The sequence below is a fragment of the Pongo pygmaeus genome, chromosome 1 (genome assembly GCF_028885625.2).
Source record: "Pongo pygmaeus isolate AG05252 chromosome 1, NHGRI_mPonPyg2-v2.0_pri, whole genome shotgun sequence".
NCBI lineage: Eukaryota > Metazoa > Chordata > Mammalia > Primates > Hominidae > Pongo > Pongo pygmaeus.
The window spans coordinates 175,747,115-175,761,940 of record NC_072373.2 but is presented as its reverse complement, the minus strand read 5'-3'; the positions used below and the strand labels follow the sequence as shown (position 1 = coordinate 175,761,940).

Below are 14,826 nucleotides of genomic sequence, written 5' to 3'. Positions count from 1 at the left end.
CCAGCTTGAGCAACATAGCAAGACTCTGTCTGTATAAAAAACAAAAAAATTCTCACCATCTTTTTTTTTTTTTTTTTTAAGACATGATCTCACTCTGTCCCCAGGCTGGAGTACAGTGTCATGATCTTGCCTCACTGCAACCTCCACCTCCAGTGCTCAAGTGATCCTCCTGCCTCAGCCTCCCAAGTAGCTGGGATTACAAGCACGTGCCACCATACTCAGCTAATTTTTTAAATATTTTTAGTAGAGACAGGATTTCACCATGTTACCCAGGCTGGTCTTGAACTTCTGGGCTCAAGTGATCCACTGCCTCAGCCTCCCAAATTGCTGAGATTACAAGCATGAGCCACCATGTCCAGCCAAACCTTACCATCTTAAACATTTTAAAATTATTATTATTATTTTTTAGGGTCAGGGTCTCACTCTGTCACCCAGGCTGGAGTGCAGTGGAGTGAAGATAGCTCACTGCAGTCTCAAACTGCTTGGATCAAGTGATTCTTTCACCTCAGCCTCCCAAATAGCTACGACTGTAGGCACACACCACTACATCTAGCTAATTTTAATATTTTGTAGAGAAGAGTCCTTGCTATGTTGCCCAGGCTGGTCTTGAACTTCTGGCTCAAATGATCCTCCTGCCTTGGGATTTCAGGCATGATCCACCACACCTGGCCCTATCTTAAACTTATTTTTTTTTTTTTGAGATGGAGTCTCACCCTGTTGCCCATGTTGGAGTGCAGTGGTGCGATCCTAGCTCACTGCAACCTCTGCCTCCCAGGTTCAAACAATTCTCCTGCCTCAGCCTCAGTAACTGGGACTACAGGTGTGTGCCACCATGCCCGGCTTATTTTGGTAGTTTTAGTAGAGATGGGGTTTTACCTTGTTGGCCAGGCTAGTCTCAAACTCCTGACCTCAGGTGATCCACCTGCCTAGGTGTCCCAAAGTGCTGGGATTACAGGTGTGAGCCACCATGACTGGCCAGCCATTTTTAAGTGAACAGTTTAATACAGTGGTATTAAATATATTCATAATGTTGTGCAACTGTTGGCACCATTTCCTCTCCATAACTCTTCATCTTATGAACCTCAAACTCCATATACATTAAACAATAGCTTCCCATTTTCCAGTCCTCCAGCCCCTAGCCACTACCATTCTACTGTTCCTATGATTTTCACTACTCTAGGTATCTCATATAACAATTTCATTCTTTTGCATGTGGATATCCAGTTTTTCTTGCTCTATTTGTTGAAAAAACTGTCCTTTCCCCGGTGAATGTTCTTAGTATTCTTGTCAAAAATAGACTGACCAAAATGGGTACTCTATTTTGTTTCATTGGTCTATATGTCTGTCCTTATGCCAGTATTGTGCTGTTTTGATTATTATAGCTTTGTGGTATGTTTTGAAATCAGGAAGTATGAGTCCTCCAGCTTTGTTCTTCTTTCAAGATTGTTTTGGCTATCAGGTCCACTCTTTGCTTTTTTAATAGGAGCATTTTGTCCATTTGCATGTTTAAAACAATGTATTTTCAAATTATAGTAGCCTTTTAAAAACTTTTTTGGGGTATAAGATGGATCAGTAAAATATGTAAAGTGTGCTAGTCATCCAAGTGTACAGCTTAATGAAAATTTATAGAAGTATACACTGTGGTAGCTACCACTCAGATCAAGTCCCAGAAGCCCAGAAACTTCCCTTGTGTCCCTTTCCAATCAGTATCCCTTCTTCTGGGGCAAGATTTCTCAACTTTGGCACTATTGATATTTTGTGTTGGGAAATTCTTTGGTGTGCGTGTGTCTATGTTGGTGGTGGGGATGGGGGTGCTGTTTTATGCATTATGAGATGCACCCATCCCTGGACTCTACTTAGTAGATGCTAGTAGCAACCTCCCATTGCCACCCTCAAGTTGTAAAAGCCAAAATGGTTTCCAGACATTGCTGAATGTTCCATGGGGGTTGGGGGGACAACTGCTCTTGGTTGATAATCACTGCCCTGGAGGTGACAATTCTGATTTGCATCACCATAGACTAGTTTTGCTTATTCTTGAACTTATTGCCAATAGAATAATACTGTATTTACTGTGTGTGGTTTTTGTTTTGTCTTGTTTTGTTTTGTTTTGTTTTGTTTTTAGATGGAGTTTCGCTCTTGTTGCCCAGGCTGGAGTGTAATGGTACAATCTCGGCTCACTGCAACCTCTGCCTCCCAGGTTCAAGTGATTCTCCTGCCTCAGCCTCCTGAGTAGCTGGGATTACAGGCATGCACCACCATGCTTAGCTAATTTTTTGTATTTTAATATTTATTTATTTATTTAGTTTTTGAGATGGAGTCTCACTCTGTTGCCCAGGCTGGAGTGCAATGGCACAATCTCGGCTCACTGCAACCTCCACCTTCGGGGTTCAAGCAATTCTCCTGCCTCAGCCTCCTGAGTAGCTGGGATTACAGGTGTCTGCCACCACTTCTGGCTAATTTTGGTTTTTTTTTTTTTTTTTTTTTGAGACGAGAATTTCTCTCTTGTTGCCCAGGCTGGAGTGCAATGGCATGATCTCGGCTTACCACAACCTCTGCCTCGTGTTCAAGCAATTCTCCTGACTTAGCCTCCTGAGTAGCTGGAATTACAGGCGTTAGCCACCATGCCTGGCTAATTTTGTATTTTTAGTAGAGACAAGGTTTCTGCATGTTGGTCAGGCTGGTCTTGAACTCCCAGCCTCAGGTGATCCACCTGCCTTGGCCTCCCAAAGTGCCAGGATTACAAGCGTGAGCCACTGCGCCCGGCTGTATTTACTGTTTTGACTCTGGCTTTTTAGTGCAACATTATGTCTGTTGGATTCATCCATATTGTGTATTTCAATAGTAGATTGTTTTTTGGTGTTCTGTAGTATCCCATTGTATGGATATACCACAGTTTGTTTATTCATTCTGCTGCTGATGGACATTAGAATTGTTCCTATTTTTTGGATGTTATTAATAAAGTAGCTGTGAACGTTGTTAACCATGACTTTTGGTGCAGAGATATACTTATTTATGTCAGAGTAGAATTTCTGGGTCATAGTGCAGGCGTATTTATAGCTTTAAGAGATATTGCCAAACAGTTTTTCAAAGTGGTAATCTTAGTCTGTTTGTGCTGCCATAACAAAATGCCTGATACTGAGTAATTTATAAACAACAGGAATTTATTTTCTCACAGTTCTAGAGACTGGAAGTCCAAGATCAAGGCAGCAGCATTTGGTGTCTGGAGAGGGCCCACTTGCTATATCCCCACATGGTGGTAGGTGGAAGGACAAAAAGGGGCTGAACTCTGTATGAAGCCTCTTTTATAAAGGCCTTAATCCCATTCTAGATGGTGGAGCCCTCATAATTTGACCACCTCCTAAAGTCTCTGCCTCTTAATACTATTGTATTGGAGATTAAGTTCAACGTGAATTTTGAAGGGGACACAAATATTCAGACCACAGCAATGACTGAATTAATTTACGCTTCCACAATGTGAGTTTCAATTGTTCCACATTCTCACCAAGGTTTGGTATTATCAGTTAAAAAAATTGTAGTCAGGCCGGGTGCAGTGGCTCACGCCTGTAATCCCAGCACTTTGGGAGGCTGAGGCAGGCAGATCACCTGAGGTCGGGAGTTCGAGAGCAGCCTGACCAACATGGAGAAACCCCATCTCTACTAAAAATACAAAAAATTAGCCAGGCATGGTGGCACATGCCTGTAATCCCAGCTACTCAGGAGGCTGAGGCAAGAGAATCGCTTGAACCCGGGAAGTGGAGGTTGCGGTGAGCCGAGATTGCACCATTGCACTCCAGCCTGGGCAACAAGAGCGAAACTCCAAAAAAAAAAAAAAAAAAAGGGAGAGAAAAATAAAAAATTGTAGTCATTCTAGGGGGTTTCTGTCTAGTGATAGTTCCTTGTGGTTTTAATTTGCATATCTTGATAACTACTGATGTTAAGCATCTTTTTACATGATTATTGACAATTTGCATATCCTCTTTTGTGAAGTACCAGTTCAAACATTTTGTGTGTGTGTGGTTTTTTTTTTAATTTCAGAAGGGAACGGCATGTACATTTTGCTTATTTAAAAAAATTGGGTTGTCTCTTTCTTATTGGTTTCTGGGAATTCTTTATGTAATCCAGATATGAGTTCTTTGTTAGATACATAAATTTTGACTCTTTTCTCCAAGTCTGGGGCTTGATGAAGCCTTTTATTTATTTTTAAATTAAATTAATTTTAAATTTTTTAAAGAGATGAGATCTCATTCTGTTACCCAGGCTGGAGTGCAGTGGCACAATCATAGCTCACTGCAGACTCAAACTCCTGGGCTCAAGTGATCCTCCTGCCTCAGCCTCCTGAGTAGCTGGGATTACAGTCATGCGCCACCATGCCTGGCTAATTTTGTATTTTTACAAACCCTGTAGAGACAGGGTTTCTCCATGTTGATCAGGCTGGTTTTGAACTTCTGACCTCAGGTGATTTGCTCACTTCAGCCTCCCAAAGTGCTGGTATTACAGGCATGAACCACCACGTCCGGCCCTGTTCACTTTTATTAACTGTGCTTAGAACAGTACTGGTCATATAGTAGGTACTTAAAAATATTATTTATTTATTTCTTTTGAGACAGAGTTTTGCTCTTGTTGCCCAGGCTGGAGTGCAGTGGAGCAATCTTGGCTCACTATAACCTCTGCCTCCTGGGTTCAAGTGATTTTCCTGCCTCAGCCTGTTGAGTAGCTGGGATTACAGGCGCCCGCCACCATTCTCAGCTAATTTTTGTATTTTTAGTAGAGACGGAGTTTCACCACATTGGCTAGGCTGGTCTCGAACTCCTGACCTCAGGTGACCCACCTGCCTTGGTCTCCCAAAGTGCTGGTATTACAGATGTGAGCCACCGCCCCCAGCCTTAAAAATATTTTTTAAATGATTTTGAAAAACCAACCTAGGGCTGGGCATGGTGGCTCACACCTGTAATACATAGCACTTTGGGAGGCCAAGGCAGGAATATTGCTTGAACCCAGGAGTTCGCAACCAGCCTGGGCAACATAGTGAGACTCCCATCTCTACAAAAAATGTAAAAATTAGTCAAATGTGATGGCGTGGGCCTGTAGTGCCAACTAGTTGGGAGGCTGAGGTAGGAGGATCACTTGAGCCCAGGCGGGCGAGGCTGCAGTCAGCCATGATTGCACCACTGCACTCCAGCCTGGATGACAGAACAAGACCCTGTCTGCAAACAAAACAAAACAAAACTTAGAGAAAATTTGAGCTGGGTGTGGTGGCTCATGCCTGTAATCCCAGCACTTTGGGAGGCTGAGGCGGGCAGGTCACTTGAAGCCAGCAGTTCAAGACCAGCCTGGCCAACATGGTGAAACCCTGTCTCTACTAAAAATACAAAAATTAACCGGGCATGGTGGCACACACCTGTAAACCCAGCTTCTCAGCAGGTTGAGGTGGGAGAACTGCTTGAACCCGGGAGGTGGAGGTTGAAGTGAGCCGAGACTGGCTCCACTGCACTCCAGCCTGAGTGACAGAGTGCGACTCCATCTCAAAGAAAAAAAAAAAAGTTGAAAACGTACTATAAATTTTTTTCTCTGAATCATTTCAGAATAAGTTTCCAAATGATGCCCCATCACCCCTGAATTTCAGAGTGTACTTCTTACAAAAAAGGATAAAATATAACTATCACAATCAAGTAATTAATACTGATATACAGCTACCATATAATCCTCAGGCCCTATTCAAAAGTCACCCATTTTCCCAGTAATGTTCCCTACAGCAAGAGGATCCAGTTCAGAACCACTCATTGTACGTTTTTTCTAGTCTGATCTGTCTCCTGCAGTCCTCAGCCTTTCTTTGACTTTCCTGTCCTTGATACATTTGAGGATGACAGGCAAGCTATTTTTGTAGGATGTGCCTCAGTTTCGATTTGTCTGATGCTTGCTCATGATTAGATTCAGGCCATGCATTTTTGGCAGGAATAGCACAGAAGTGACACTGGGTTTTTCTCATTACATCCTGTCTGGTGCCTCATAATTTTGATTTGTTTGTTACTGATGCTGTTTGCTTTCGTCACTTGAGTAGGATGGTTGCTGCCAAGGTTTTCCAGTGTGAAGTCAATATTTACCCCTTTGTAGTAAATATCGTGTGGTCAGGTACTTTGAAACCATGTGAATATCCCATTCCTCATCAAACTTTCTATTTATTTATTTATTTATTTATTTATTTATTTGTATAGTATGGACTCAAGGTTTGTTAGTTTATTCAATGGGCTATAAACCGTTTTTTTCACAATTTATTGTGATACTCTACTTTTTCTCAATTTGATCAGTGGACTCCCCTTCAAGTAAACTTTTGTAGAGACCAGCCTGGCCAACATGGCGAGAGCCCCGAGCTCTTTTTTCTTTTTTTTAGATGAAATATTGCTCTGTTGCCCCGGCTGGAATGCAATGGCGCAATCTTGGCTCACTGAAACCTCTGCTTTCTGGGTTCAAGCGATTCTCCTGCCTCAGCCTCCCTAGTAGCTGTGATTATAGGTGTGCATCACCATTGCCCAGCTAATTTTTGTATTTTTAGTAGAGATGGGGTTTCACCATGTTGTCCAGGCTGGTCTCAAACTCCTGACCTCAGATGATCCACCCGTTTGCCTCCCAAAGTGCTGGGATTACAGGCGTGAGCCACCGTGCCCGGCCCCCATCAGCTCTAAAAAAAAAACAAAAAAAAAACAGCACGCTTTTGTGTCCCTTTGACATTTGACATGTCTTTATCATTCAGGTGTCTCAGGTTCATCCTGGACTTTCCCTGCTTGAGTCCTGGAATCAACCTTTTCTCCAAGGAGCCTTGTTCCTTTTAGTGGGGAATGGTATTTAGAAGCTAAGATCTTGGTGTCGGCTGTGTTCACTACAATTGGGGTATCTCTACTTCTCCATCCTCCAGGGTCCTCTGGTGGTCGAGAATCTGAAGTTCCAGGTTTTCATAGGCCCCAGTGACCTTGTCCTCAGAAGGAGAAAGATCCTCTTTCCTTTGGTGTTCCCCTCAACTCCCTTAAATAAAGGACTCTATTGGTCCTGCCCAGTAAGTTTTCATCCCTGGACCAATCGCTGTGGCTGGAGGCATGGGACACTCTTAGGAGTGGAACTTGGATCCCAGGCCCACACCTATCTGAAGAGTGGGTGCTGGGTGTGTCTTGAAGAATCCAGCTTCACCTAGCTACATGGAATAGGGTGCACCCAGGAAAGATGAGGCTCTTTCACCAAAAGAAAGTGAAGAGATGGGGGAGCTGACAGAACAGCAGATGCCTCTCATAACAAGTAGGTGTTTAGCTATGAATTGTGATAACTGCTGAAAGAAGAGATTCGGACAATGCATGACAAGACCATAGTGGCCCTTGCAGAGCCCCAGGGTGGGGGTGGCCTTTCTCAGGACTGGCAGGCAAGCCTAGGCCTGAAGGAGAGCCTTAGCGGGGCAAGGAGGTATGGCGAGCAGTGGCCCGGGTAGAGGGAACCACCGTGCAAAGGCCCTGAGGGGAAATGTGTCCAGTTCTGGAAGGAGGCTGGTGTGGCCAAAGCATAGTGAAGCAGGCAAGCGGTAGGAGATAAGGCTGCAGAGGAGGGCAGGGCACAGCCGACCAGGCAGGGCATTGAAGGCCTTGGCAAGGATGCTGGCTTTGTGCTTAATGAAATGCAGTGTCACTGAAGGGTTTTAGGGAGGGAGTGACATGAGCTGATGTACACTTGAAAGTTCAGTGTAGGCCGGGTGCTGTGCCTCACACCTGTAATCCCAGCACTTTGGGAGGCCAAGACGAGTGGATCACTGGAGGTCAGGAGTTCGAGACTAGCCTGGCCAATGTGGTGAAACCCTGTCTCTACTAAAAATACAAAAATTAGCCGGGCATGATGGTGGGTGCCTGTAATCCCAGCTACTTGGGAGGCTGAGGCAAGAGAATCACTTGAACCCGGAAGATGAAGGTTGCAGTGAGCCGAGATAGCGCCATTGCACTTGCACTCTAGCCTGGGCAATAAGAGCGAGACTCTGTCTCAAAAGAAAAAAAGAAAGAAAGAAAGCTCAGTGTGGCTGCTGGGGTGGGGTAAGGATTGGAGGAGCCTAGAGGGGGAGGAAAGAGATGGCGTGATGGCATCCTAGGTACATCACAGCTTTATCTACCTTCTCATTGAAATCGTGCCCTGCAGGAGCCTTTGATGAAATGACCTCATGCCTGGTGAAGGTGCCAGAGAAGACAGAAGGTGGCAACAACATGGCTCTGGTATGCCTCCTGCCCAACCCCTAGTTGACTGTCCTCAGATACTTCTGTCCTGCCTACCCTCTACCCCCCAGCCCAGCAGCCTCAGCATTCCCCGTGCCTCTGCCCAGCTCTCCTTTTCTCCATAACATTCATTGCCGTCTGATGTGCCATATGCTTTGTTTATTCATCTTCTTTCTTGTTCATCTCCCCCACAAGGACATATCCTCCATTACTTGGGCATTTTTGTCTGTTATTCACAGCTATAACTTCAGCATCTAGAACAGTGCCTGGCATAGATGCTCAATAAAATATTTTTAAACAATTGAATGAATTGTGAGAGGGGCTCTGAAAGGGGCAGAAAGTCTAGAAGTGGCCTTTTTTCAGGACAGTCAGGCCCAACCCAGGTCTGGGCCATGTGGCAGGCTCAGGAGGCCCAAGAAGACCAGTCCAGCAGGTGAGGCACACTTGCATCTGCAGGACTTGGAGAGGGCCAGTGGGGAAGACTAGACAAACCGGTGGATGTGAGTGCGACACAGGGAGTGTGGACAAGGCTGCTTGGTGGACAGAATGTGGAGGAGGTGGGGGATCCATCCAGGCCTGGACATGCAGGAGGCAGGCCCTGCCTCCAGGCTGCTTCAGGGCCAAGCTTCAGTCCCTGGGGCAGTGATGGAACTTTTCTTCTGCCAGGAAAGTTCTATAAAATGGGCACAACAAAGCTGAAGTGAGGCCCATGCCAGATGATATGCACAGCACCTACTATGGCGCCTGCAAAAAGAAGACTTTTTATTGATGTCATAGGGGCCAAGGGAAAATGTCCCCTTCATCCTCTGAAGGTTTGCTGAAAAAAATCAACTCACAAAGGCAGATTAATTGGAGAAAATGTACACACATTTATTAATGAGTACATGGAGAGAAGCACAAAGTGATTACCTGCCCCCAGTGAGGGCTCAGAAGCTTATATACCATTTTGAGGTTACAGAAAAAATGGGGGCTTGGATCCTGGCAAAACAGGTTATAGGAGGCGGGAGAAAAGGAATTTTTTTTTTTTTTTTTTTTGAGGCAGGGTCTCGCTCTGTCACTTGGGCTGGAGTGCAGTGGTGCGATCTTGGCTTGCTGCCACCTTAACTTCCCAGGCTTAAGTGATCCTCCCATCTCAGCCTCCTGAGTAGCTGGGATTATAGGCATGAGACTCTGTGCCCAGCCCTGGGCTATTTTTTTTTATTTTTTGCCTAGAGGTGAGGTCTCATTATGTTGCCCAGGCTGGTCTTGAACTCCTGAGCTCAAGCCATCCTCTTGCCTCAGCCTTCCAAAGTGCTGGGATTATAGCAGCGAACCACCACACCCAGCAAGAGAAGAGGAATTCTATTGAGGAGCAATAAGGGATTAGTAGCAAGAATTAATGGATCAGGAACAGAGATTATCTGGTGAAAGGGTCTATTCAGATGTGGTTACATTCTTGGTCTTACAGGGAAGGGAAGGAACAACAGTTGATCTCCTTGGTAGATCTGGATCTTAGGCAGATCAAGGAACTTCAACTTCATCTTGTACTTTGGGAGAGATCAGAGAGACCTGGAAGCTTCTTCAATTCAGTATGTCCAAACACCATATTGTGGGGTATCAGGTTCTGAGCCCTAACACTATCATTCAACACATTTCACTGAGCCTCTACTATGTGCCAGGCACTGTTTCAGGCACTAGGGATACAACAATGATGTGACTGACATTCTAGTATGGGGAGACAGACAGGCCTTCCCCCTAGTTCTTTGCATAGCTAGCTCTTTCTTGTCATTTAGGACTCGGCCCAGGTGTTAACTCCTCTGAGTGGTCTTCTCTGACCATTTGGATTAAATTAGCCATCCCTCTATCATCACTCTTACAGTTTAAATTACCTATTGCTATTTAACAAACCACCCCAGAATTTCGTCGTTTAAAAGTTCACTCTGGGATAGGGATGGTGGCTCACACCTGTAATCCCAGTACTTTGGGAGGCTGAGGTGGGACGATCACTTGAGGCCAGGAGTTTGAGACCAACCTGGGCAACATCGTGAGACCCAGTGTCTACAATTTTTTTTTTTAAGTCGGAATTTTCGCTTTTGTTGCCCAGGCTGGAGTGCAATGGTGTGATCTCGGCTCACTGCAACTTTTGCCTCCCGGGTTCAAGCGATTCTCCTGTCTCAGCCTCCCAAGTAGCTGGGATTACAGGCACATGCCACCATGCCCGGCTAATTTTTGTATTTTTAGTAGAGACAGGGTTTCATCATATTGGTCAGACTGGTCTTGAACTCCTGACCTCAGGTGATCTGCCCACCTTGGCCTCCCAAGTTGCTGGGATTACAGGCATGAGCCACTATGCCCAACTACAAAAATTTACAAAGTAAAAAAAAAAAAAATCAGTTGGGCATGGTGGCCCAGTAGTCCTATGTAGTCCATGTAGTCCTAGCTACTCAGAAGGCTGAGACTGAAGGATTGCTTGAGCCCAGGAATTCGAGATTATAGTGAGCTGTGCCTGCATCACTGCATTCCAGCCTGGGTGCTGGGGGCATTAGAATTGGAGAGGCCCAATTTCTCATGATTCTGAAGTTTGACTGGGCTTAGCTGGGTGGTTCTTCTGCTCCACAGTATAGACTGAGATCATTCAGTGGGACTGGAATATTCAAGATGACCCTCTCATTTTCCAGGGCCTCTCTTCACATGGTCTGTAATCATTGTCTTCTAGCCTGGGCTTCCTTGCAGCACAGTGGCTGGGTTCCAGAGGGAAAAAGTGGAAGCTTCCAGTTTCCTTAAGGACTAGTCCAGGAACTGGCCCAGCATCACTTCCACATTATTCTGCTGCTCAAAGCAAGTTGTAAAATGAGCCAAGATTCAAGAGGAATCTGTCCTTTGGATAGGAGGAGCAGAAAAGAACTTGCAGCCATTTTCAATGTGCCACACTCCTCATCAAATTAACTTGTCTTTTCTTCTTTACTATATGAAGTTAGTTTTCTTATTTCATGATCATTGTTTATTTTCCTTCTTCTCCCTTAAGATGATGAGAACGGAGAGATTAGTTGGATATTGGTTAATGTGTTCCCTCTCTCTGGTAGCAGAATGCCTCAATCTGACTTGTATGTACTGGGAGACCCATATGAAGTGTTACTAATGGTGCAATTTCAGGTGGAGGGATTGGGGTCCTTTCTGTCCCCTCCTTAGTTGACTGGAGAAGGGGGAGTACTTTGCAGTCCCTCATATCTGGTCGTCTTCCAAATGCTGGCATTCAGGATTAACTCCTCCAACCCCTCAATATTCTCCGATCTTTACCCCATCCCAAGTTCCCCTTGTGGGGAACTCTCATTTCTCTTGCACCAATGCTGGCTTGCCTGTAGGTGTCGGGTGGTTAACAGTGCTGTATGGGCAACCCCTGAGGACTGGGCTCAGTGGGGCTCTCACTCTGAGGTTTTGCCCTCTGCTGTCCCCTAGGTTGAGAATGTCACCACCCTTCAGAAGAGCCAGGATCTGCTGGAGGCAGAAGGAGAAAAGAAGACCATGATAAAGAAGATTATGGTGGGGGAGCCACAGGCGGGTCTGCAGCATTGGGGTGGGAGGGGGCAGAATTCCTGAGTCCACCCACTGATGAGACCTCAGGGGTGGGAGGTTGAGGTGGGAAGAGGATGGGATGAGGAGGCAGGACACTGGGAATTGAGTCTCAGCTCCACCTCGAACTGCCCTCCACCTACACAGAGGGAGCTCAGGCAAGTTCTGAGCCTCACTCTTCTCATCTCACAGATGGGTGTGATAATACCTGTGCCATTGGCTTGTTGGGAGGACACAACCCAATGCTTAGTCTACAGTAAAGCCTTGCACACCCAGAAGCAGTTCTTATTACTTAATACATTCTTTTCCCAGCAATTCCTTCTGGTGGGCAACTTTAGAGAGTTTCCTCATCATTTTGATAAATACAGTCACTCCACCAGAATGGACTGGGCAGGAATAACCACTGAAGTTTCCAAAATTATATTTGGGTTTTTGTACTTTACAGAGACAACCAAAAAAGTCCTTGCCCTCCATACCTTCATTTAACTAACATTAATTGAGCATCTACTGTGTGTAGGTGCTAGATCAAAAATGAGAAGCAATTAGAAGGACATACTTTATTCTGAGACAGGGTCATGCTCTGTCGCCCAGGCTGGAGTGCAGTGGCGCCATCATGGCCCACGGCAGCATCAAACTCCTGGGCTCACGGGATCCTCCCGCCTTAGCCTCTCGAGATTTGGGACCACAGGTGTGTGCCACCACACCCAACTAATTTTGTATCTTAAAGAAATGGACATTTGGCCAGGTGTGGTGGCTCACGTCTGTAATCCCAGCATTTTGGGAGGCCAAGGCAGGTGGATCCCTTGAGGTCAGGCGTTTGAGACAAGCCTGACCAAAATGGTGAAACCCTATCTCTACTAAAAATATAAAAAAAGCTTAGCCGGACATGGTGGCACGTGTCTGTGGTCCCAGCTACTCAGAAGGCCGAGGCAGGATAATCGCTTGAGCTAGGGAGGCAGAGGTTGCAGTGAGCCGAGATTGTGCCATTACACTCCAACCTGGGTAACAGAGCAAGACTTCGTGTCAAGAAAAAAAAAAAAGAGTTCAAGATGAACATGGCCAACATCATAAGGTCTCATCTTAAAAAGCAGGAAAAAAAAAAAACAAAAAAGCATTTTAAAGGAATGCAACTGGGCAGTTTTCAAGGGCCACACATAGTGGTTTTTGCTTTGGACCAGTTCCATGGTTTGAATATGCCTCCTGGAGGCTGGGTATGGTGGCTCATGTCTTTAATCCCAGCATTTTGGGAGGCCAAGGCAGGAGGATGGCTTGAGCTCAGGAGTTTGAGACCAGCCTGGCCAACATAGCAAGACTCTGTCTCTACAAAAAATAAAAATACTTAGCCAAGTGTGGTGGCATGAGCCTGTAGTCCCAGTTACTTGGGAAGCTGAGGCGGGAGGAGCACTTGAGGGGATGCTGGCTGCTGTGACCCGCTCCTTGCGAGGGGGGCAGCCTTGGCCCTGGTGGCCTGCAGTAGCCCTGTCCTCATCGGCCTTTCTGTGGCCCCCTGTCCAGAGGCAGATCCAGGAGGAGCCACTGGATTCTCTCTCAAGCTCCGTCCGCAAGCAGGCCATGGAGATGCTGACCCAGCTGAGGTGTCCATGGCCCTCTCCCTGTTCCCACAGCCCCTCTCCTCTCTTCCTCCACTTCTGTCTCCCTCCATCTCTTCGCTGTACCCTCCCCCAACCCGCCCCCACCCCTCCGCCAGTGCCTTTTCCCCTCCCCTTGCCCAGTCCCTGTGCTCCTCAGCTCAGCCCCCGTCTATAGCCATAGGGCCGCTCTCTCACTCCATTTCTTTGCTTTCTGCCTCTTCTCCAGCCACACCCAGCCCACCCTGGGCATGCGGGAGAGGTCGGAGCTGGTGAACATGTGTGTGCAGAGCGTGTTCTCCCTGCCCTCCGTGCAGGCGATGCAGGAGAAGGACGAGGCCAAGGCTGAGACCATCCAGGTGAGGCCGGGCCTTCCCAGCAGGGCCTCAGGGCTGGCCCATGTTCTGGGAGGAGATATGGAGCTGCATCCTCCAGCTCATTGGTCTGTGGCCTTGGGCAATTCAACTCACTTCTGTTGGTCTGAGTAGGTACTTGATAAATGGTGAATGGATGAATCATTCAAATAAAGACACCCAGCTGGGCGCGGTGGCTCACACCTGTAATCCCAGCACTTTGGGAGGCCGAGCCGGGTGGATCACGAGGTCAGGAGACTGAGACCATCCTGGCTAACACGGTGAATCCCCGTCTCTACTGAAAATACAAAAAAAAAAAAAAAAAAAATTAGCTGGGCGTGGGGGCAGGCGCCTGTAGGCCCAGCAACTCATGAGGCTGAGGCATGAAAATGGCTGGAACCCGGGAGGTGGAGCTTGCAGTGAGCCGAGATTGCGCCACTGCACTCCAGCCTGGGTGACAGAGCGAGATTCCGTCTCAAAACAAAATGAAACAAAACACCCATCCTGTCCACTTCTGGGCCCTGCCCTATGGGAGGGATGTGGGCAGATGACGGCATGGCCAGGGGAAGCGGCCAGGATTGGGAGGGGCAGGGCTGAGGCTTAGGCTATAATGAAGACAGACTGGGGGAACTGGGGCTGAGGCCTGGAGAAGCAGAACCTCAGGGGGCTCATGCGAGCATCTTCAAACCTCTCCAGGCGTTCCTGGGAGGAGGGGTGGAGGTGACCCTCAGGGTAGGATGAGGGGGAGCGAGGGTCAGCGGGGAAGGTTAAGGCAAAGGGTTTTAGCCCAGGGTGCAGCACATTCACTCATCACTTCATTTAGCAAATAGTAACTCAGTACCTACTCCATGCTGAACTCAGCACAGGAGCCTTACAGCTGAGGTGAGTGTGGGGGAGATGGATGGTATCAAATAAATAAATACGAATAAGTGCAAAATTACACCAATCATAAATGCTGCAAGCCAGAAGTACTTGGTGCTATAAAGAGCCTGCAATGGTGGGGCAGAGGGGAGGGGAAGGCCTAGATGGGGGTCAGGGGTTGTGATTGTGAAGCTGAGAGGTTAAAGAAGAGCTAATTAGCTACAGAGGGTGGCAGAA

General features: G+C 46.7%; 1 protein-coding gene across 43 annotated transcripts in view; it reads left to right on the top strand.

The window, feature by feature from the left end:
- The window catches only part of MROH7 (maestro heat like repeat family member 7), a 72,460-nt gene that overhangs the window by 19,206 nt on the left and 38,428 nt on the right, over positions 1–14,826 (top strand). For 41 of the 43 annotated variants that reach the window (XM_054486417.2, XM_054486395.2, XM_054486387.2 and 38 more), the window contains 4 exons: positions 8,164–8,237; positions 11,673–11,756; positions 13,302–13,381; positions 13,605–13,734. In XM_054486417.2, coding sequence (XP_054342392.1) covers positions 8,164–8,237; positions 11,673–11,756; positions 13,302–13,381; positions 13,605–13,734 — 368 coding nt within the window. Of the gene's footprint in view, positions 1–8,163; positions 8,238–11,267; positions 11,321–11,672; positions 11,757–13,301; positions 13,382–13,604; positions 13,735–14,826 lie in introns of those variants that run through there. The other 2 variants (XM_054486558.2, XM_054486567.2) reach the window with 2 other exon arrangements.